This window comes from Rhinopithecus bieti, unplaced genomic scaffold (genome assembly GCF_001698545.2).
Source record: "Rhinopithecus bieti isolate Rb0 unplaced genomic scaffold, ASM169854v2 scaffold_81780, whole genome shotgun sequence".
Lineage (NCBI taxonomy): Eukaryota > Metazoa > Chordata > Mammalia > Primates > Cercopithecidae > Rhinopithecus > Rhinopithecus bieti.
In genome coordinates, this window is record NW_016830359.1 from 100,462 (window position 1) to 122,272 (window position 21,811).

The window sequence follows — 21,811 nt, forward strand, 5'->3', positions numbered from 1 at the left end:
AGTAGGCAGAGCTTGCAGGGAGCTGTGATCACACCACTGCACTCCAGCCTGGGCAACAGAGCGAGACTCCATCTCAAAAAAAAAAAAAAAAAAGAAAGAAAGAAAAATGATCCACCTTGTTTATACATGCCAGAGTGGCCATTTTTCTTACTTGCAGAATGTGCTTGCTGACATAATTTTTTTTCTGTATTATTTCTTCGTGTACACCAGTGTCAAGGAGTGTGAAACAACTAGAAATGCCAGGACATTAGCAACCAGTAGTATCAAATTGTAAAAGAAAAAGGATGTTCTAAAAGGCCCCAGAGAAAGTACACTTTGGGGAACACTCATGTGTAAACAGAGCTTCAGTCAGCCTTAGGAAACTCACTTGAAGTTACTGACATGGTCTGTTGGTGCCTCCCCATATTCACATGTCGGAAACATGATCCTCAGTGTAACAGTATGAAGAGGGAGGACCTTTGGGAGGTCATGAGGTCAGGGCCCTTGTGACTGGGATTTGCACCCTTATAAGGGGCCTGAGGAAGTCTGCCGTTTTCAACCACGTGAAGACACACATCAAAGTACTACCTATGAAGAACATATCCCATCAGACACCAAATCTGCCAGAGCCTTGATCTTGGACTTCCCAGCATCCAGAACCATGAGTGACAAATTTCTATTGTTTATAAATTACCAGTCTAAGGTCTTTTGTTACAGTAGCAGGAAGGGACTTAAGACAGTTGCCTTCACATTTAGCTGCAAAATCACTATAAAATAGTCTGTGCTTAGATATATATACTTATTGAATCCATGCATATTTAATCCTGAATATCAAACCTGCTGCTGTTTCTTTTCCCTCTTGCCCCTCCCACAATCACTGAAGGCGATTTTGACCAGACAACTGGCCAAAACAGAAGACTGTTTAAAATGACAGTTTCCCTTAATTAGAAGTTTTATTTTTAAAAAATGTAACAGAACACTCTAAGAAACTTTGGCATTCAAAGCAGTAGTTACTGTTATTTGCTAACTGAAAAAAAAAAAAAAATTTTCCCCCCTCACAAACAACTGGCAAACTCCTGCCTACTTCCTAGCTTGGTGGCTTCCAGCGCGCACTGCAGGGAAATGGTGGGTGGAGGGATAGGAAAGCCCTCACGCTCCTAACCCACTGAGACAATGCAGATGGTGACAAAGCTGCATCTGGACTCCAGGGTGTATCTGACAAAGGGGGAGATGCCTCCTCCCTCCCCTCCACCAGCTCCACTTTCCCATTGAAGAAACAGAGATGTGGAGGCAGGCATGACCTGTCCAAGCTCGTAGGACAGTTACTTAGAGAGCTAGTCTGGAACCCTGATGTCTGTTACCAGCGGCCATGGCTCAGCTACAGTGAACCCTGAAATGTCCCCAGATACGTCCGACACCGAGGGGCTTGCTTTCTGAGGCTCAGTAAGGAGGGGGCATGTGTGATCAGCCCCTCCACAATCCCACATTCCTGAGGTCCCCTGACCCCGAGTCCCCACCCCAGGGGAGAACTTCTCACAGCACTGCTGACAAAGCACGCATCCCTCTGACATCCCTCCTGAGCACCGCCAGGGAGAGTCCCGCACCGCGGCGCTCAGGTGTGAATCCGCAGGTGGCGCGTCAGGTTCGTGTTCCGGCTGAAGGTTTTCCCGCACTCGCCGCATCGGTAGGGCTTCTCGCCCGTGTGGATCCGCTGGTGCACAGTGAGGGAGGAGTTCTTGATGAAGGACTTCCCACACTGGCCGCACCTGTACGGCTTCTCGCCGGTGTGGATCCGCTGGTGCTCGATGAGGTAGGCGCTCTGGCTGAAGGCCTTGCCGCACTCGCCGCACACGTAGGGCTTCTCCCCGGTGTGCACGATCTGGTGCACGATGAGGGACGAGCGCCCCGTGGAAGTGGCTTCTTGCAGATGCTATGCACTCGTAGGGCTTCTCCCCGGTGTGGTATGCCGCTGGTGCTGCGGTGAGGCGAGGAGTTCTTGCTGAAGGGCCTGCCGCCACTCGCATGCACTCGAACGGCTTCACCCCGATGTGGAAGCGCTTGGTGACTGGTATGAGGTAGGAGCTCTGGCTGATGCCTTGCCGCACTCGGCCGCAACGTAGGGCTTCTCCGCCGGTGTGGGGTTCCTCTGGTGCAGGTGAGCGAGGAGCTCTGTTGAAGGCCTTGCCGCACTCCTTGCAGGCGTACGGCTTCTCCCCGGTGTGCGTGCGCTGGTGGCTCGGTCAGGGTGCATGTCTGGCTGAAGGCTCGCCCGCACTCGGGGCACACGATACGGCTTCTCCCCGTGTGAGTGCGCTGGTGCAAAGATGAGGTGCATGTTCTGGCTGAAGGCCTTGCCGCAGTCCCCGCACGCGTAGGGCTTCTCCCCCGTGTGGATCCGCTCGTGCTGGGTGAGAGAGGAGGTCTTCCGGAAGGCCTTCCCACACACGTCGCACACATACGGCTTCTCGCCCGTGTGCGTGCGCTGGTGCACAGTGAGGTTCATGCGCTGGCTGAAGGCCTTGCCGCAGTCCCCGCAGGCATAGGGCTTCTCGCCCGTGTGCACCCGCTGGTGGATGGTGAGGGACGAGCGCTCGATAAAGTGCTTCCCACAGGTGTCGCACTCAAACGGCTTTTCTCCCGTGTGGATCCTTTGGTGCTTTATCAGGGACGAGCTTCGGCTAAAGGCCTTGCCACACTCGCTGCAGTCATAGGTTTTCTTCTCCACGCAGGGCGTGGGGGGCTTGCTGAGGTCCGAAATACTGGAGAAGTTCTTGTCGCGCCTTATGGGTGAACAGGCCCCCTTTTCTGTGGGGTCGTCCAGCCGTGGTGGAACCAGGACACAGCTTTGGTTGGCAAACGCCTTCAGTTCACGACATCCGGGTACTGAGCCCCCCAAGAGTTTGTTCCCCTGGGGAATTCCCAGTGGCTCGCACTCGGCACCCGGATCTCCCTGCGGCCTCTCTGGCCAGCTGCCTGGTTCCCACACTCCTTCTGAGCCAGGACCCCTGGCACCGTTCCTCGTCGGTCCCCCTGTGGCCACCCCAACAACAGAGGGTTTGTCTTCCGAAATGTCATTCTTTGGATCCAACTCTTTCATTTCAGGTCTAGTCTCCCAGTCTGAAAACAAAACAAAACAAAAACAGAAGATGCAAATATATGTAGTTAAAGATGCTGGGAGTGAGGAATCTCTACAGCGGGAAGAAGCAAATGAAACCGACCCCAGTGAGGCCCAAGGCACAGAGCGAGTTAGCTAAGAAGAACGTTGGATCAGAGAGGGAGGGAAGTGGGAGGCATGGAACTGAGGCCAACGTGGTTTATGAGGCAGAGTCAACACAGGAGGTGAGCAGGGAGAGCAAATGTCCCTTCAGAAGAGGGAGGACAGGGGCACCAGGAGCTCGAAAAGGGCACACCTGGAGAGAAACTGCAGCAGTGAGCTGGGCTTGCAGGGAGCCAAGGGCGGGCTCTGCAAACCTGAGTAGGAATTACTGCAGCCGGCTACTGACTTGCAGGGCCTCCTCACCTCATCCCACAGACCCACAACCAGTCATCCTCCTCAAGCAACAGTTTTTATCAGAAATAATAAGATGGCCAGGCGCAGTAGCTCATGCCTGCAACCCCAACACTTTGGGAGGCCGAGGCAAGGATTGCTTGAGACCAGCCTGGACAACAAAGTGAGACTCCCTCACGCGCCCCCACCTCCGCCGCCTCTACTAAATTTTTTTTTTTTTGTAATTAGCCAGGCACGGTGGCACATGCCTGTTGTCCCAGCTACTTGTGAGGCTGAGGTGGGAGGATCACTTGAGCCCAGGAATTCGAGGTTGCAGTGAGCTATGATCACATCACTGCACTCTAGCATGGGTGACAGGGTGAGACCCTCTTAAAAAATAAATAAATTTTGAAAAAAAAAAAATAAAGAAATAATAGCTAGCATTTACATGGCATGCGTTGGTTATTCTCTACTCCTTCGACCCACTCTCTATTCTCCACCCTTCTCTGACCTGCCCTGTACTCAGGATGCTGACTTTACCCACTGGCTTCCTGTGTGTTTGGCCGAAGGCAGGAAACTGGAAGTGAAATGAGAGAAAAATCGGGCATTTCTCCTGCCCTTTGGCCACTTCCCTGGTGTAACTGCCCTGGGGTTGCTGGCTGCGAGATCCCCTCCCCTGGCTGGGGCTCTGGCTCCTGCTAGCTCATCATGCACCTGCCCTGGCTGGCCCCAGACCTCCCGCACCCCGGCCCTCTTGTCAGCCTCAGCACTAAGAGTGTTCGTACACACAGGACTGCTCACTTGAGCCCATAATAACCACATGACCTGAGGTCTCACAATTGCTTCTGTTGCTCCATCACACCCCTCTCTGCTGCCTGGTTCTTGGGTGGCAGGCATTCTGTGGAGCTTGGGTTCAGACCCTCTTCTCTGCTCATCCACCCTGCCCTGGCTAACTACCTCCGTACCCACAGCTTCAATCACCTTCCATGTGTATCCTGTTCATTTCTAAACCTCGATTTCTAGCCTAGGTGGCTCTCGGGAGTCTAGACTCTAAATCAGGGGACTCATTCCCAACATTTAAAAGTTGCTGGCCGGGCGCGGTGGCTCAAGCCTGTAATCCCAGCACTTTGGGAGGCCGAGACGGGCGGATCACGAGGTCAGGAGATCGAGACCATCCTGGCTAACACAGTGAAACCCTGTCTCTACTAAAAAAATACAAAAAACTAGCCGGGCGACGTGGCGGCGCCTGTAGTCCCAGCTACTCGGGAGGCTGAGGCAGGAGAATGGCGTGAACCCGGGAGGTGGAGCTTGCAGTGAGCTGAGATCCGGCCACAGCACTCCAGCCTGGGTGACAGAGCGAGACTCCGTCTCAAAAAAAAAAAAAAAAAAAAAAAAAAAAAGTTGCTGTCCATGTGGCTGCCAGCTCATAAAAAACATGAACACACAGCCACATGGAGCCTCATTCTTACGGGCGACAAGACGTTGCGTGGGGCAGCAGCTGTCCCCCTACCCTATATAAATGATCCAACTGGTAGTTCCTGAGGCCACCTGAGTTTGAGACCCCTCTCCTGAATCACACCAGACCTGCAAAGCCACACGAAGTGAGTCTGGATCTAAATGTTATCCACAGTCTGATGCTGCTCAAACATGCACCTCCAGCCCAGACCTGCTTTCTGGGCTATATCCAAACTGTTCAAAAAAGCCCAGCATCTCAACTGGATAGCCCAAGCCTAATACATCCGATACGAAACTTGGCATTTCAGACTTTCCCCACGAAAAACATTTTTTAAAAAAGCAAAGCCCATCAAAGAGACTTAGTAAAATAAATGAGACACGGAAGGATGAATGCTATGTGATTCCACTCATCTGAGGTACCTGGAGGTCGCAGTCCCAGAGACAGACGGCAGAACAGAGGATGCCAGGGGCTGAGGAGTGGGTGGGAGTTGGTGTTTAGGGGATAGGGTTTCATTTGCGAGAGATGAAAAGAGTTGTGGGGATGGATGGCGGTGATGGCTGCACAACAACGTCAATGTCCTTACGGCCACCTAACTGTACTCTTAAAAGTGGTTAAAATGGTACATTTTATGTTCTATATTTTTTTTTTCAGTTTTATTTTATTTTATTTTATTTTTTTGAGACGGAGTCTCGCTGTGTCGCCCAGGCTGGAGTGCAGTGGCGCGATCTCGGCTCACAGCAAGCTCCGCCTCCCGGGTTCCCGCCATTCTCCCGCCTCAGCCTCCGAGTAGCTGGGACTACAGGCGCCTGCCACCGCGCCCGGCTAGTTTTTTGTATTTTAGTAGAGACGGGGTTTCACCGTATTAGCCAGGAGGGTCTCGATCTCCTGACCTCGTGATCCACCCGCCTCGGCCTCCCAAAGTGCTGGGATTACAGGCTTGAGCCACCGCGCCCAGCCTTCACAGTTTTAAATATAAAATTTAAAAAATTGTTTTAGAGAGACTTAGCAGACACCCTGACTTGCCCTTTCCCTCCCACTGTCCTGACCGTTGGCAAGCGTCGCTGTGCGCAAACAGCCGGAATCAGACCAAATCTCCCGGTCCCCACTGACAAAAGAGCTGGCTGGCCACCGCGGGCCCTTGCCAGAAATGCAACAGCAGCTCCTCTCTGTCCTCCCCACCCCATTCTCACCCCTGCGATGCGTCCTCCACTCCTCCGGGAGTGTGGTCTTCTGAGGAGTCAGATCAAGCCCTCCCGTAGTATTCCTACTGTACTGAGAATGATGCCAGCACCTTCAGCAGCCTCAGGGCTCTCAGCACCCAGCTGGCCTTCTTGAGTCGTCCCCTGCCCACCCTCCCTCCCAACTTCTCATCACCATGCTCTCCCTCTTGTCCGTGTGTTCTTCCTGCCTCAGGGCCTCTGCACCCACTGTCCTGTGGACCTGCCGTGGATGTCCTTATCCTTCAGGCCTGTTTCCCCACAATCCCATGGGAGCCTTCCCAATCCACCCTACATAAGGAAGGAAGGTCCTCCTGCCCACTTCTTTATGAACACTCAGTGACCTGTGGCAATTTTTCTCTGCCTGTCCCTTGATCTGTTTATTATTGGCCCCCAGCAGGAGTCAGCTCCACTAGAGGCAAGGGCCTTGCTCACCCCCCAGCTCCTCACACAGCCTGCATATGGAAGGCACCAGATAAGCGAGTATGGAGCACTGGCAACACGCCTGGCACAGTGCTAAGCAATTTGCATGGATCTCTGGAGACCTTCACAATCATACTTGAGTTACATACAGTAGTAGACAGTTATGACCATCCCCATTTTGCTGACGAGGAAACGGAGATTCCAAGAATGGAGTCAGAGATGTACTCAAGGGCACACAATACACCTGAGGCACAGCAGGATTCAAGCCCTAGCAGTGTGGCCCCTGAGCTGTGGCTCCTGAGGAGTGGCTATATTACCATGCATCACTTTTCCCATCTCAGACGAAAAGAGCTGAGAAATACTTAATGCAGGTGAACGATCATGGTTTAGAGACCCTAGTCAGGGTGTGGCACAATGCCCAGATGTTGGCACAGATGGCAGTGTGGGATGTAGACTCGGTGGAAAGAAGACTGTCTCCAGGGGTGATGGTGAATTTGGTTTGGGGCCCATGGAGTCTGAGACGCTCTGGAATATGAGCTGGCAGCGATTGGAGAGGACCAGGAGTCTTGGTTGTGAATACAGCTGGAAGTCTCCTGGAGTGAACATGACCTCGGGAAATCAGGAGAGTTGGGGGAAGAATACCAGCAGAGGGACAGGGGGAAGGAAGCCACCTTCCTTTCACAGGTTAAAACCCTGTAGTAGAGAGCATCTGCAAACAGCAAACACTCAGTGCTTAACCATGACAGTTGTGAAAACACAAGTCCACCCCACCCAGATTAAAACTACCTGATCACACCTTTTCTCTAATCAGGTCAGCAAAAGAACAGAAAGTCTGATGGCAAGGCCACTGTCATGGGAGACATCCCAAGCTTCTGCACAGGGCAATGTCGCCAAAAGCCGTTAATGTGCAAAATGCCATTCATTCCTTTTGATACAAATGTAGGTGCATTGTTTTTTCACATTGCTATATCTCTTGTCCTTCATGGTTTTTCAGTTTTCTGTCTTTCTATGCTTGTTTCTGATTACAAAGTAATTTACACTTGTTTTTAAAACATCAAACGCCAAAATGGAACGGAGAAAATGGAAGTCTCTGTAATCTCAGCACATTGGGAGGCTGAATCAGGCAGATCACTTGGTCAGGAGTTCGAGACCAGCCTGGCCAACATGGTGAAACCCTATCTCTACTAAAAATACAAGAATTAGCTGGGTGTGGTGGCAGGCACCTGTAATCCCAGCTACTTGAGAGGCTGAGGCGTCTGTAATCCCAGCTACTTAGGAGGCTGAGGCAGGAGAATTGCTTGAACCTGGGAGGCGGAGGTTACAGTGAGCTCTGATCATACAACTGCACTCCAGCTTGGGTGACACAGCAAGACTCTGTCTCAAAAAAAAAAAAAAAAAAAAAAAAAAAAAAAAAAAAAAAAGAAAAGAAAATGGAAGTCTCCTGTAATCTTATTCACCAGAGTTAACAGTTTGGTTTATATTTTAGACTCCCCTCCAACACATACCTTTAAAAAAATACACACGACACACCTGTACATGCACACACACATTTTTCCCCCAAATGGGGTTTTCATCCAAGATGGAGTATAAAGGATGAGATTCCCTTGAGCCTAAAACAAAATATATAAAACAATGGATGTGAAGACACTGAATATCAGGCAATGAAGGGCAACAATCCCTGAGACAAGAAAATTAAACAAGGTGGGTCCTACGAGTGCCCCAGCTTACTGCCTGGGAAGTTTCCAGGCTCTGACAAAGGAAAGGTAAATTGAGGTACAGTCTGGCCAACTCCCCAAGTTGAGGAGATGGAGCTGAGAGACCAAGGCAGATAGAGTTCCCAGGACAGACTAGAGAGGAATGAGCTGCACAGAGAGTGTTCTGAAGACCTGCAAGGAACTCCCTCCAGTATTCAGCAGAGTATTGGTCAAAACATTCAAGTCAGGAAACTACCCAACACAGGAAAAAAACCATCTGAAAGGATTTGAAAACAGTGCCCAGAGCTGACATAGGGCTGAGAAGAGTGCCTTTTCCTACCAGTCAGACTGTAAAACTTTGTCATTCATGGGGTTTTGGGCAGAACACCCAGAATGGTCTTTAGGAGAATGTCATTCCAGACTGGGCACGAGTCATAAAAGCAAGATCTGAAAGGATGACATTGCTTGGTATTGATGTAAAGGCAGACAAACAGATGGACAGAACAGGATTCAGAAATGGACCCACACTTGTATGGACAAGTGATTTTTGACAAAAGTGCAAAGGCAATTCATTGGAGAAAGTGGTCTTTTTAACAAATGGTGTTGGACAACTGGGCATACATTTGTTCCCCCTCCCTACATACCCCAATACACTTGGATTAATACTTTATATCATATTAAGAAATTTAAATAGATCAAAGAACAAAATGTAAAACCTAAAACTATATAACTTACAGAAGAAAACCTCTGAGGCCTTGGGATAGGCCAAGATTTCTTACAAATGACACCAAAACCAAAAAACTGATAAACTGGACTTCATTGTATTAAAACCTTCTGCTCTTCAACAAATAGCGCTGGGGCACCTGGATATTCACATGCAAAGGAATGATGCTGAGCCCCTTTCTTACATCATTCACAAAAATTAATTCAAAATGGATCAAAGACCTCAGTGAAGAGCTAAACCACTAAAACCTTAGGATAAAACACAGGAATAAATCTTCATGACTTTGGGTTAGATTGTTTAGATATAACGCCAAAAATACAGGCAACAAGAACAACAAAAAATAGATACATCGGACTACATCAAAATTAAAAACTTTAGAGTCAGAAATAATGCCATCAAGAAAGTGAAAACACAATCCACAGAATGGGAGGAAATATTTGCACAGCATATATCTGATAAAACTTGTATCAAGAATACATAATGAACTTTCAAAATTCAGTAATAAAGAACCCAACAGGGGGGAAAAAAACCAAAACAGGCAAAAGACTTGAACGGATACTTTACCAAAGAGAATATACAAACATCAAATAAGCTCATGAAAAGATTATCCATATCAAATGAAAAGCACAGTGATGAGACCACACACCTGCAAGTGTCAGTATCAAATGAAAAGTGCAGTGATGAGACCACACACCTACAAGTGTCAGTATCAGATGAAAAGCACAGTGATGAGACCACATACCTACAAGGGAGGCTAAATTTAAAATATAAAGCAATTGGAATGAAGCTTGTGCACTGCTGGTGGAAACAGTCACTTTGGAAAACAGGTTGGCAGTTTCTTAAACAAGTTAAATATACATGTAGCACATGATCCAGACTTTCCACTCAACAGAAGGAAAAGCAAATGTCTACACAAAGAACTGTTCACAAATGTTCACAGCAGCTTTATTTCTAATAGCCCAGAACTGGGCTGGAAATGACCCAAATGTTGATAACCAGGCGAATGGCTAAGCAAATTGTGGCATACCCATACAGTGGAATAATACACAGAGATAAAAATAAATGAACTACGAAACATGCAATGACATGGGTGAATCTCAAAATAATGCCAAGTCAAATAAAAAAAAAAGCCAGACCAAAAAAAAAAGGAGTACATACTGTATGATTCTATGTATATAAAATCGGAGAGCATGCAAACTCAACCACAGCAACATAAAGCAGACCAGCGGATTCCTGAGATGGGGGTTGAGGAGGGGGAGAGGGGTAATAAAGGAGGATGAGGAAACTCTTGGGGATGATGGATATGTGTCCTTTATCTTGATCACGATGATGGTTTCGCTACGTCACGGTATGCGCTACGTCAAAATGCATCAAACTCTTCACTTTATATATGTGCCGTTAATTACAGGTCAATAATATCTCCAGAAAAGCTGTTCAAGAAACAGGACCACACTCTGATTCCAAAAGTGAGTGTTTTCACCTCACAGTATGTTGTGGGACATCTTTTCATGGCAGTGCCTACAAACAGTCCTCAGCTTTGAAGAGATGCCTGGTTTCCATCATATTCATAGGCCTTGATATGTTCAGTCAGTCTTAGGCAGCTGGGCATTTAGGTCGTTTTCCTTGATTTTTCTTCCCATGGAAAACTTTGCATACTTACGTGAGAATTTCTAAAGGACAGATCTCTAAAAACGGAATCCTTCAATATTTGATTGATAAGGCCAAGCTATCCTCCAAAAGAGCTGTCGCAACTTTATACCCCTACAATGGGAGTCCTTTTCTCTACAGCCTCATAATATAGGCTATTATTCTTTTTTGATCTTTGTGTACCTCATGGGCAAACACTGCTGGTATCTCAATTTGTGTGTCTCCAGTAGTAAGGTTTAAAAAACTTTTATAAAGTGTAACTTTGTGTATTTCTGTATCTATGAATCACCAACTCATAAGTTTGGTCCATTCTATCATTTGCTTAGTCTTTTTCTTATTCCCAGGAGCTGCTAACATAATTATGACCCTTTGAACGTAAAACACTTGAGAAATATTATTTCCCATACCATCATCTATCAACTTTATTTTTAGCTTCAAGTAGAGCAAATTTTAAAACTTTCCATGTAGTCAGATCTGTTGATCTTTTTTAAAAAAATTTATTTGTGGTCCTGAAGTTATGGGCCAATGATGAGTAACTCAACGAAGCTGCCCCTTACCCAGTGAGACCAGGTTCCTGTAGTTCTCCAGCATGACATCCCTGTACAGGTCCTTCTGGGCAGGGTCCAGCTGCTGCCACTCCTCCTGGGTGAAGTCCACAGTCACATCCCTGAACGTCACTGACTCCTGTAAGAGGAAACCCACATCCGCTCATCGCAGGGCCCTCCTTACAGAGGCCTAGTGGAATGGCCAGAAAAGCCAAGAGGATTTAGGGGAGGCAGATGGGATGTAGCTGAAGTGATTTCAATAAGATGCAGGGTTCTAAAGGGATCACTCACAGTTTTCTCTGTGTCTAGTTATATTGGGTTGGCACTCTGACAGAGAAATAAATCCCATATGAGACATTCTGGAACAGAAGGTCACAGATCTGAGAACCAGATGCAAAGGAACTGAAGGCAAAGTGAGTCTAACCCAGTGTAATCAACAAGTGCATTAGGAGCACAGCAGAGGCAGAGCCCCAGATGGAATCCAGGGGCACAGCTAACTTTTCTGAGCCCCTACTAAGTGCCAGGCAGCAAGCCCAGGTCTGGGATACAGACACAAAAGGTTCACGAACTAATTCCTCATGGCACAGACAGGCAAAGACACGTAACTTGGTAAATGCAATCAATCATGAAGGTATGAACAGAGGTCTCCAGGTGCCTGAGTAATGTCAGCTCTAGGGGGCGCCCAGGAAGCCGTCTGAAGAGAACTGGTGGGTGGGTCTTTAGGGGGAGATTCTGGGTAGGGAAGAGAGTTTGGATCAAGACCCGAAGGTAAAGAGGCAGATGAGACTGCTGGGGAGTGGAGAGAAGTCCACGCGGAAGGAGCAGCGCTTTGTGGTAGATGTCACAAGCCTGTGGACTGGAAGAACCTGGCGGAGCAGGGTGGATGGTGATGATGAGGTAGGCAACACCAGACATTATGCAGCAGCTGCTATGTGCCAGGTACTACTCTAAGTGGTTGGTACGGGCTGAATTGAGCCTCCCCAATTTATATGTTGATGTCCCAACATTCAAGGCCTCAAGAACATGACCTTATTTGGAAACAGGGCTGCTGTAGATGTAATCAGTTAAAGTGAGGTCATCCTGGAGTGGGGGTGGGGGCCCTAATCCAACAGGACTGGTGTCCTTATCGAAAGGGGAAATTTGTTTTAATTTTTAAAATCTCAATAGTTTTAGGGGTACAGGTAATTTTTGGTTACAGGGATGAAATGTACAGTGGTAAAGTCTGGGATTTTAGTGCACCCGTCACCTGAATAGTGTACATTATACCCAATATGTAGTTTTTCATCCCTCACCCCCCTGCCACCTTGCCCCCTTCTGAGTTTCCAAAGTCTATTATACCACTCAGTATGCCTCTGTATATCCATAGCTTAGCTCCCACTCATCAGTGAGAACACACAGCATTTGGTTTTCCATTCCTGAGTTACTTAACTTAGGATAATGGCCTCTAGTTCCATCTAAGTTGCTGGAAAAGACATTATTTCATCCTTTTTTATGGCTGAGTAGTATTCCATGGGATGTGTGTGTAGGTGTGTGTGTATAAATGTGATATATAATGTGGGTATGTGTATCACATTTTCTTTATTGGTTGATGGGCACGTATTCATTGGTTGATGGGCACTCAGGTTGACTGCATATCTTTGCAATTGTGAATTGTGCTGCAATAAACATACGCGTGCAGGTGTCTTTTTGATATGATTACTTATTTTCCTTTGGGTTGACACCAAGTAGTGAGATTGCTGGATCAAATGGTAGATCTACTTTTAGTTCTTTGAGAAACCTCCATACTGTTTGCCAAAGAAGTTGTACTAATTTACATTCCCAGCAGCAGTGTCTAAGCATTCCCTTTTCACCACATCCATGCCAATCTATTGTTTTTTGACTTTTTAATAATGGCCATCCTGGCTGGGGTAAGGTGGTGTCTCATTGTGGTTTTAATTTGCATTTCAGAAAGGAAAAATATGGACAGAGACAGACATGCACACAAGGACAAGGCTGTGTGAAGAATGGAGTTATGCCGCCACAAGCCAGGGAACTTGCCAGCAGGTGGGAGACAGGCCTGGAACAGAGCCTTCCCTTGAGCATTCAGAGGGAGTGTGGTCCTGCAGATACTCTGATCATGGACTTCCAGCCTCCAGAACTGTGACAGAATAAATGTCCTTTGTTTAAGTTGCACAGTCTGTGGTACTTATTTACAGCAGCCTTGAGAAACAGATACTGTGCTTGGCACATATTGATTCATTCATTATTAACTTAAAACAGACCTACGAGGCAGGCACTAACATTATAATATAGTACGCCTGTTTAAAAGTGATTAGGGAGGGGGGAGGGATTGCATTGGGGAGTTATACATGATATAAATGATGAATTGATGGGTGCTGACGAGTTGATGGGTGCAGCACACCAACATGGCACAAATATACATATGTAACAAACCTGCACGTTATGCACATGTACCCTAGAACTTAAAGTAAAAAAAAAACCCCCACCCCCCCCCCAAAAAAAAGTGATTAAATGATTGTCTTTCATCCCCAAAGCCCACCTTCCACACTCTGCACAGAGGTCTGCGGGCTTTGACTCAGCGATCCGGTGCTGTTTCTACCTTAGTAGCTACTCTCCATTAAGCTCTGTCAATAGGGGGCACTGGAGGGAGGCTGGAAGGTGGAGATAAAGAAATGAAAAGAAAAAGAAACCAAGGCACAGAGAGGGTAGATTCCTGGACCAAAGCATACAGCTAATGCGTGGGACAGCCATGCTTTGAACCCCATGGGCTGTCTCCAGAGCCCGAGTCTCATCCTTACATGCTGCTGCCTCTCATGAACTACCCAGAGCGGCAGGTAATGAAAACTTGTGGTGCCCAAATGTGTATTCCTGACTCTGACCTCTGACCCCCACCCTGTCCCCACACCTGCTCCGCCCCTTGGGCTCTGCTCCAGCCCTGCCAGCCTTCCTTCTCTCTTCGAATATACCTCAGGGCACTTGCACTAGCTGTTCCCTCTGCCCAAAATGCTCTTCCTTCAGGTCTGGCCTAAGCTGGCTCCTTCTTACTCATTCTTTGGAAGGTTTGAGCAGGAGAGGGACAGAATCTAATTTAGAATGTTACAAGTGCACTCTGTATTTGCACGTCCATGTTCCTAACAGCACCATTCACAATACACAAAAGGTGGAAGCAACCCAAGTGTACACTAACAGATGAAAAGATGAACAAAATGTGGTCTGTATATATAATGAAATCTTATCAGACTTGATAGGGAAGGAAATTCGGACACATGCGACACCATGGGTGAACCTTGAGGACATTCTGCTCAGTGAAATACGCCAGTCACAAAAGGACAAATACTGCAACATTCTTCTTGAAAGGAAACACTGTCCAACTCAAATACTGATATATTTCTCTCTGACACTCCTGATAGGAGAACAGACTGGAACAATGTCTATGGAGTAGCATTTAGCAAAATCTATCAAAACGAATATTCAAATTCTTTTGAACACTTTAGACTAATTCAGTTATCTTAACACACATGCAAAAACATACATGTGTAAGGATGTTTATTACAGCATCAGATTAAGAAGTAAAAAGACTGAACACATCCCAAATAGCCATCAGTAGGGGTTTGGTTAAATTAGGTCAGCGAATCCACCACAGTGGAATACACACAACCGTAACAAAAAAAAAAGGGGGGCAGCTCCTTAGCTGCAGATGCAGAATGATCTCCTGAATATACTGTTACATGAAAAAACAAATCAATGCCCAGAACAGTGTGTCTAGTTTGTTAACATTTCCGTAAGAGGAAATAATAAGGGGCATTTATACATATGTACCTATATAGGTACAGATTTTTTTTTTCTTGATGGAATCTTGCTCTGTCACCCAGGCTATAGTGCAGTGGTGTGATCTCGGCTCACTGCAAGCTCCGCCTCCCGGGTTCATGCCATTCTCCTGCCTCAGCCTCCCGAGTAGCTGGGACTACAGGTGCCTGCCACCGCGCCCAGCTGGTTTTTTGTATTTTTAGTAGAGACGGGGTTTCACCGTGGTCTTGATCTCCTGACCTCGTGATCCGCCTGCCTCAGACTCCCAAAGTGCTGGGATTACAGGCGTGAGCCACCGTGCCCGGCTGGTGCAGACTTTTTATGGAAGTGAATGCAAGAAACTGGTAAGAATACACAGCTGGTGAGGATGTAAAATGGTTCAGCTGCTTTGTAAAACAGTCTGGCATTTCCTCAAGTGACTAAGCACCGAGTTACCTTATGACCTAGGACTTCCATTCTTGGTAGGTACCTAGGAAAAATGAAAACAGAATGCCACACAAAAACTATACACTGACACTCATAGCAATGTTATTTGCAATAGTCCCAAGGTGGAAACAACTCAAATGTCCATCTCCTGACGAATGGACAAATCATGTGGTTCGTCCATACAACAGCTCTGACATACGCTGCAACATGAAGGAACCTGGAAAACATTACACCAAGTGAAAGATGCTGGACACAAAAGACCATATTGTATGCCTGATTTATATACAATGTCCAGAATAAGCAAAATCCATATTGTATGCCTCAATGCCTCATTTATATACAATGTCCAGAATAGGCAAAATAGAATGAAGGTAGATATATGGTTGCCTAGGGGTGAGGGCGGGTGGAGAGAAATGCGGAGTGAGTGCCAGTGGGTATGGGGTTTCTTTTAGGAGTGGTAAAATTTTTAAAAAATATTGTGGTGAGGGCCGGGCGCGGTGGCTCAAGCCTGTAATCCCAGCACTTTGGGAGGCCGAGACGGGCGGATCACGAGGTCAGGAGATCGAGACCATCCTGGCTAACACGGTGAAACCCCGTCTCTACTAAAAAAAAAATACAAAAAAATTAGCCGGGCGAGGTGGTGGGCGCCTGTAGTCCCAGCTACTCGGGAGGCTGAGGCAGGAGAATGGCGTGAACCCGGGAGGCGGAGCTTGCAGTGAGCTGAGATCCGGCCACAGCACTCCAGCCTGGGCGGCAGAGCGAGACTCCGTCTCAAAAAAAAAAATATTGTGGTGATGCTTGCATAACTCTGTAAATAAACTAAAAAGCACTGGATGTTAACGTGTCTACTTTATTTGGGTGGATTTTATGATATGTGAATTGTACCTCAACAAAGCTCTTAACCAAAATAGTATCTGGTAAGAGCAGGTGATGCCATTGGTTTCAAGATGGGGAGGGCAAGTGGGAGAATTCATTTTCCCAGTTTACTAATTTTCAAATAGGTGCATTTTACCTATTGTTTTTTCAATTAAAATGTTATTATACATTTTATGCCTTTAGAATGTTCAGACATTTCTGGAAATCTGTCCCAACAAGACAATCCAAAAATTGGGTAAAGCTTCATGCACGAAGATGTCCACTCCATTTTATTTCTATGGGCAAGCCTTTGGACAACCATAACATCCATGGCATGGGATTCATTAAATAATAGCCCACCCCCATGGCCAATTATATAGCTATTTTCATTACAAGATTATGCAGAGCTTTTCCATGTAGAGTTGTCTCTGGGTTTCCAAAATTATAAATACCATTTTATCTCAACCACATGAAAAACAATACACAGGAAAAAGATGGAAGGAAATGTGTCAAAATGTGAACAGCAACCGTATCAGAGTGACACTGTGAATATTTTCATGTTTTATGTATATGTGTGTGTGTTAGCAGCCTCCAAGGCAGCCCCGAAGGATCCCCAACTCCTGGTATCCACAGCTTTATGTAGCCCCTTCACTGTGCCAGTGTGGTTCTGTGTGATCAACAACATACAGCAGAGGTTAGCATGGTGTCACTTCCAAGGGAAGGTTATATGCACACTCACCATTCACACTCGCCAAAAGGTGGAAGCAACCCAAGTGTACGTAAGCAGATGAGTGGATAAGCAAAATGTGGTCTGCGTATACAATGGAATATTATTCAGCCTGTTTTAAAAAAACATCTGACACACGCTACAAGGGTGAACCTTGGGGACACTATGCTCAGCGAAAGAAGCCAGACACGGAAGTAAAGTACTGCACAATTCCATGATTTAAATGAAGTATCAAGTCAAATTCAGAGAGACAGAAAGTGGAACGGTGGCTGCTGGGGGCGGAGGCGAGGGGAATGGAAAGTATTTGTTTAATGGCTGCAGTTTCAGTTTTACAAGATCAAAGAGTTCTGGAGATGGATGGTGATGGTGCTGCACATTAGGAAAGTATTTAATGCCACTCAACTGTACACTTAAAAATGGTTAAGATGGCACATCTTACGTTACATGTAGTTTAGCACAATAAGACATTTAGGGGAAAAAAAAGACAAAAAGGTTATAAGATCACAGTTTTGGTCCTGGGCACGCTCCCTTTTTCCCTTGGATTACTCTTTGGAGCAAGCCAGCTGCCCTGTAGAGTCCTTTGGAGAGGCCCATCTGACCAGCAGCTGAAGCCTCCCACCAATGTCAGTAAGGAGCTAAGGCGTGCCACCACTAACCACTGTGCGAGCCTCTCAGAAAGGATTCTCCAGCCGTGGGAAGCCCTGAGAAGACTGAAGATCTTGAGCCTCAGCCATGTCACTGTCCCATTCCTGACCCTCAGAAACTGGGTAAGATAGTAAATAATTGTTGCTTTAAGCAGCTGAGTTTGGGGATAACTTGTTACACAGCGACAACTGATACAGGGAGGTGAGTGTTTTTGTTTGTTTTTTGTTTTGAAAGACAGTGCAGTGTCTAAAGGGCATGTCTGGGAAGTACAAAGACCTGTTTTCAAACCCTGGCTTGGCCATTTTCTAGCTATGTGAATATGTGAAAGTGAACATCTTCAACTACCTAACCTCTCCAGGCTTCAGTTTCCTCCTCTGTTAAAAGGGGATAACAGCATCTGCCTCATGGGGGGTTGTGAAGTTGTGTCTGCCTGGGCCACCAAAGAATCCTCAGGTCCTAGAATAGTGCCTGGGACTTAGTAGGTACTCAATAAATGTTTGTACAGCAAATGATGGAATCCTTAAATTTCTTACATGGTACCTTGAACAGGCCTGAGAAAGCAATCGTATGTGATAAGAAGACACAAAAAAAGCTACCTGCTTTGAGTATTTGCCCAAAATGAGCATACAACTCTCATACTCTCAATTTTCATACTCTCAGGGCTGTGAATCAGAAATGCCCAGTCCTGCTGCCTAAGCAAGGAAAATGTGGGTACCTTTCCAGGAACCATCAATGAACACATTTAGAATACATCAGAATAAGTATTAGATACTATTGATCTAGAATTCCTGTTTAGGGGGTAAAAATTCAACCGTGCTTTTCTGGTAGCCCAGAAAATTGAAAATTAAAACACCAGTTAAATTTCTGATCCAGTGATATTTTGCTGGATCAAATTACCCATTTTCATACTCTCTTTCAATGTAAGTCAGTTTTGGTAGACAATGGTAAGTGGGTAGACTGGTCGAAAATGGCCTCAAATCCGTCACTAGTGGAGTCTAGTTCCCCTATCCTTGAATCTAGGCTGGCCTGAGGGACCTGCTTGGCCAATACAATCTGGCAGAAGTAATGTTCTGGGACTCTCAGGCTAGATCACAGAAGACTTCCAGCTTCTGCCTCAGCCTCCTGGAACACTTGCACTGGGAGAAGCCAGTCATCACAAGAGGTGTCTCATTACTCACATGTCATGCTGTGAGGAAGCCCAAACAGCCACAAGGAAAATCCATGTGGAGAAAAAGAGATGCCCACTAATGCCTCGGCTGTGCCATCCGTACCAGAGCAAGAGACAGACATGTAAGCAAAGAAGCCAGCAGACTACTCTTGCCTAGCTGCCATCCAACTGCCACCAACAAGAGATGCCAGGCACGAACTGCCCAGCTGAGCCCATCAACCCCAAAATAGTAATAAATTGTTGTTTTTGAGCCATGAAGTTCCGAGATGGTTACTACCCAGCAAAATATAACTGGATAGGAAATTTAACTGGTGTTTTAATTTATAATTTTCTGGGCTACCAGAAAAGTATGGTTGAATCCCCTAAACAGGAATTCTAGATCAATGGTATCTAATACATATTCTGACATATTCTAAATATGTTCATTGGTTTCTGAAAACACACAGAGTGACACTTCACCCATTCACGTATTCATTCGACCAATATTTATTAAGTGCCTGTTATGCACCAGGCACTGGGCATACAACTGTGAATAAGACAGACATGGTATTGGCGCCAGGTTTCTTCCATACTAATTCATTAGTAAATAATGATAAAAATAACTAACGTTCATTAAGCACATACTACATGCCAGGTATTGTTCTAAGCCCATTGCACACATCATCTCACTTAATCTTTAAAACAACCCTACTATGTAGGCACTTTTATGAGCTCATCTCTTTTACAAAGGGGGAGACTGAGGCACAAGAGGTCACACAGATGGGAGTGGCAGCATTTTAAACCCAGTCAGTTCAACTCTCAGCCCCAACACTAGATGGCCTCATCCACATATAATACCGATCTAGCCGGCATCAGGGCCAAGGAGCAGCTTAGTTTGGATCAGACCCTGAGATGGATGGCATGTCTTTTTCCAATAAAGAAGACAGTTGGATAAATATAGCAGAGTGTCCCAGCTGGCGCTTCTCTTCCAGATAGATCACAAGTGATCCTGAAGCTACTTCCAGAGATGGTGCTTGACAGTCGACCTCCTCCCTGGTGTGACAAAGGCCTGCACGTCTCACATTATTGCTGGCTGATCACATCATCCATGCATGACTCTACCACATGAAGATCTTGAGCCACGGTCACAGATTAAATTTCCTATCCAGTTATATTTTGCTGGGTAGCAGCCATCTCAGAACTTCATGGCTCAAAAACAACAATTTATTACTATTTTGGGGTTGATGGGTTCAGCTGGGCAGTTCGTGCCTGGCATCTCGTGTCGAAGTGGCTGGATGGCAGCTGGGCTAGAGTAGTCTGCTGGCCTCTTTGCATACATGTCTGTCTCTTGAGCTGGTAGGGATGGCACAGCTGAGGCCTTGGTGGGCATCTCTTTTTCTCTACATTGCTTTTCCTTACGGCTGCTTGGGCTTCCTCACAGCATGGTATGTGAGTAATGAGAGACCTACTGTGTCCTACAGAGGGACCTGCTGTTCTGAACTGAGTCAGTGGTACAACCCCCATGGCACAAGGAAAGAATGGGAGCTCTGAGCATGCACCGCATATGAGATGTATCTGGGCCTGAGGCTAGCTGCACACATTGCTATTTTGCCCTATGGGGGTTTCAAAATTGTTTTTAATTGTTACTCACATGAAAAAAAATCCGCAATTTACCAAGAAAATGAATTTCTAGTTTCTCTTTAAACACCAGAATATCTGGCCACTGTAGGCTGGAGCTGAGTGGTGGCTGGCCCTTTGATGGGGCAAGAGAGCTCCAATTTGCCATGGGCCCCACCTGCCCACTTATTTACGTAAGACATTCAGAATGGTAGTGCATAGCATAGAGCAGGCACTCAATAACTGCCAGCTATTGTTATTGACACCCAGAGCTTGCTGGCTCTCTCCAGGATACTGAGTCTCCCCACCACCAACTAAATCCCAAGGGGAGGCCTCACCCCCGCTGGCTAGTCCCTCCATGGTCCTAGGGTACCTTTCTAGGGCTTGGGCTCAGGATAGCTGCCTCAGGGGTCACCTTTGATAGAAAGCGGTTGGGCTGGTGGTTCAGAGTGTGAGCTCAGGAACCACACTCTGCGACAGAATCCTGGCTCTTCCCTTCACAAGCTATGTTTCCTTGGACAACTGTCTTTCTCTTTCTGAGCCTCATATGAGAGGCAGGCTTCCTGATAACAACGTCCCCCTCCACAGGGTCATAAGGTTAAATGTGTAGAAATATGGTCCAGGCACAGTGCCTCGTGTGACGGCAGAAGCTCTCAGTAAATGTCGACTCTTACTATTATTATTTAATTTTGATATTTAATACATACCTTATGTACAACTATAGATCCTTATATGACATTATTTGACCTTTTGGCCCAATATATCTTTCAGCCAGTCCAGCTAGTAATTCCTCCTTTTCTAAAAATTTAAACTACTTGATTGAGGTGTGACTGATATAGAAAAAGCTGTACATATTTAATGATGTACATAACTTGATGAGTTAGCAGATGCATACACCCCCATGAAACCATCACCACCATCAAGGCCATAAATGGATCCATTACCTCCAAAAGTTCCCTCTCACCCCTATATTTATTTATTTAACAAAATTGTAATATAACAATTCCTTCTGGAAGTCTTCCCTAAGTATACCCACCTAATTCACTCAGTAACTATTCACTGAGCAGTCTCCAGGCACCAAGCCCAGACTGGCACCAGAGTTGTGCTGAGACACAGAACACAGCCTTCCAGGTCTGGGAGCCCATCGTGTTGGGACAGAAGTGCTACAAAGGGCCTCTGAGTTCTCTGCATGTACGTGTCCAAGGCCACTTTTTCTAGTACTCTACCTTTTTCTGTTTCCTGTCTAATGACACAAACCGTTTCACCATAGGGAAAACTTGAAAGAGCTGAAACCAGACAGGCTCAATTTTTAAAAAAATCAGGATGTAATTACACTAGCAGTAATTTTTAAAAAACCAAACTTAAACCAAAACTCCCAACCCTGTTGAAATAAAAACAAACAACAAATCTTTCTA

At 46.3% G+C, this 21,811-nt stretch overlaps 1 protein-coding gene across 1 annotated transcript in view; it reads right to left on the reverse strand.

Annotated features, from left to right (window-relative positions):
* Nucleotides 1–913: 913 nt before the first annotated feature.
* The window catches only part of ZNF71 (zinc finger protein 71), a 30,994-nt gene continuing 10,096 nt past the window's right edge, over nucleotides 914–21,811 (reverse strand). The window contains 5 exon segments of the mRNA XM_017865387.1: nucleotides 914–1,888; nucleotides 1,890–2,213; nucleotides 2,215–2,301; nucleotides 2,303–3,096; nucleotides 11,185–11,311. Of these exon segments, the coding sequence (XP_017720876.1) occupies nucleotides 1,592–1,888; nucleotides 1,890–2,213; nucleotides 2,215–2,301; nucleotides 2,303–3,096; nucleotides 11,185–11,311 (1,629 nt within the window). The 3' untranslated portion in view covers nucleotides 914–1,591.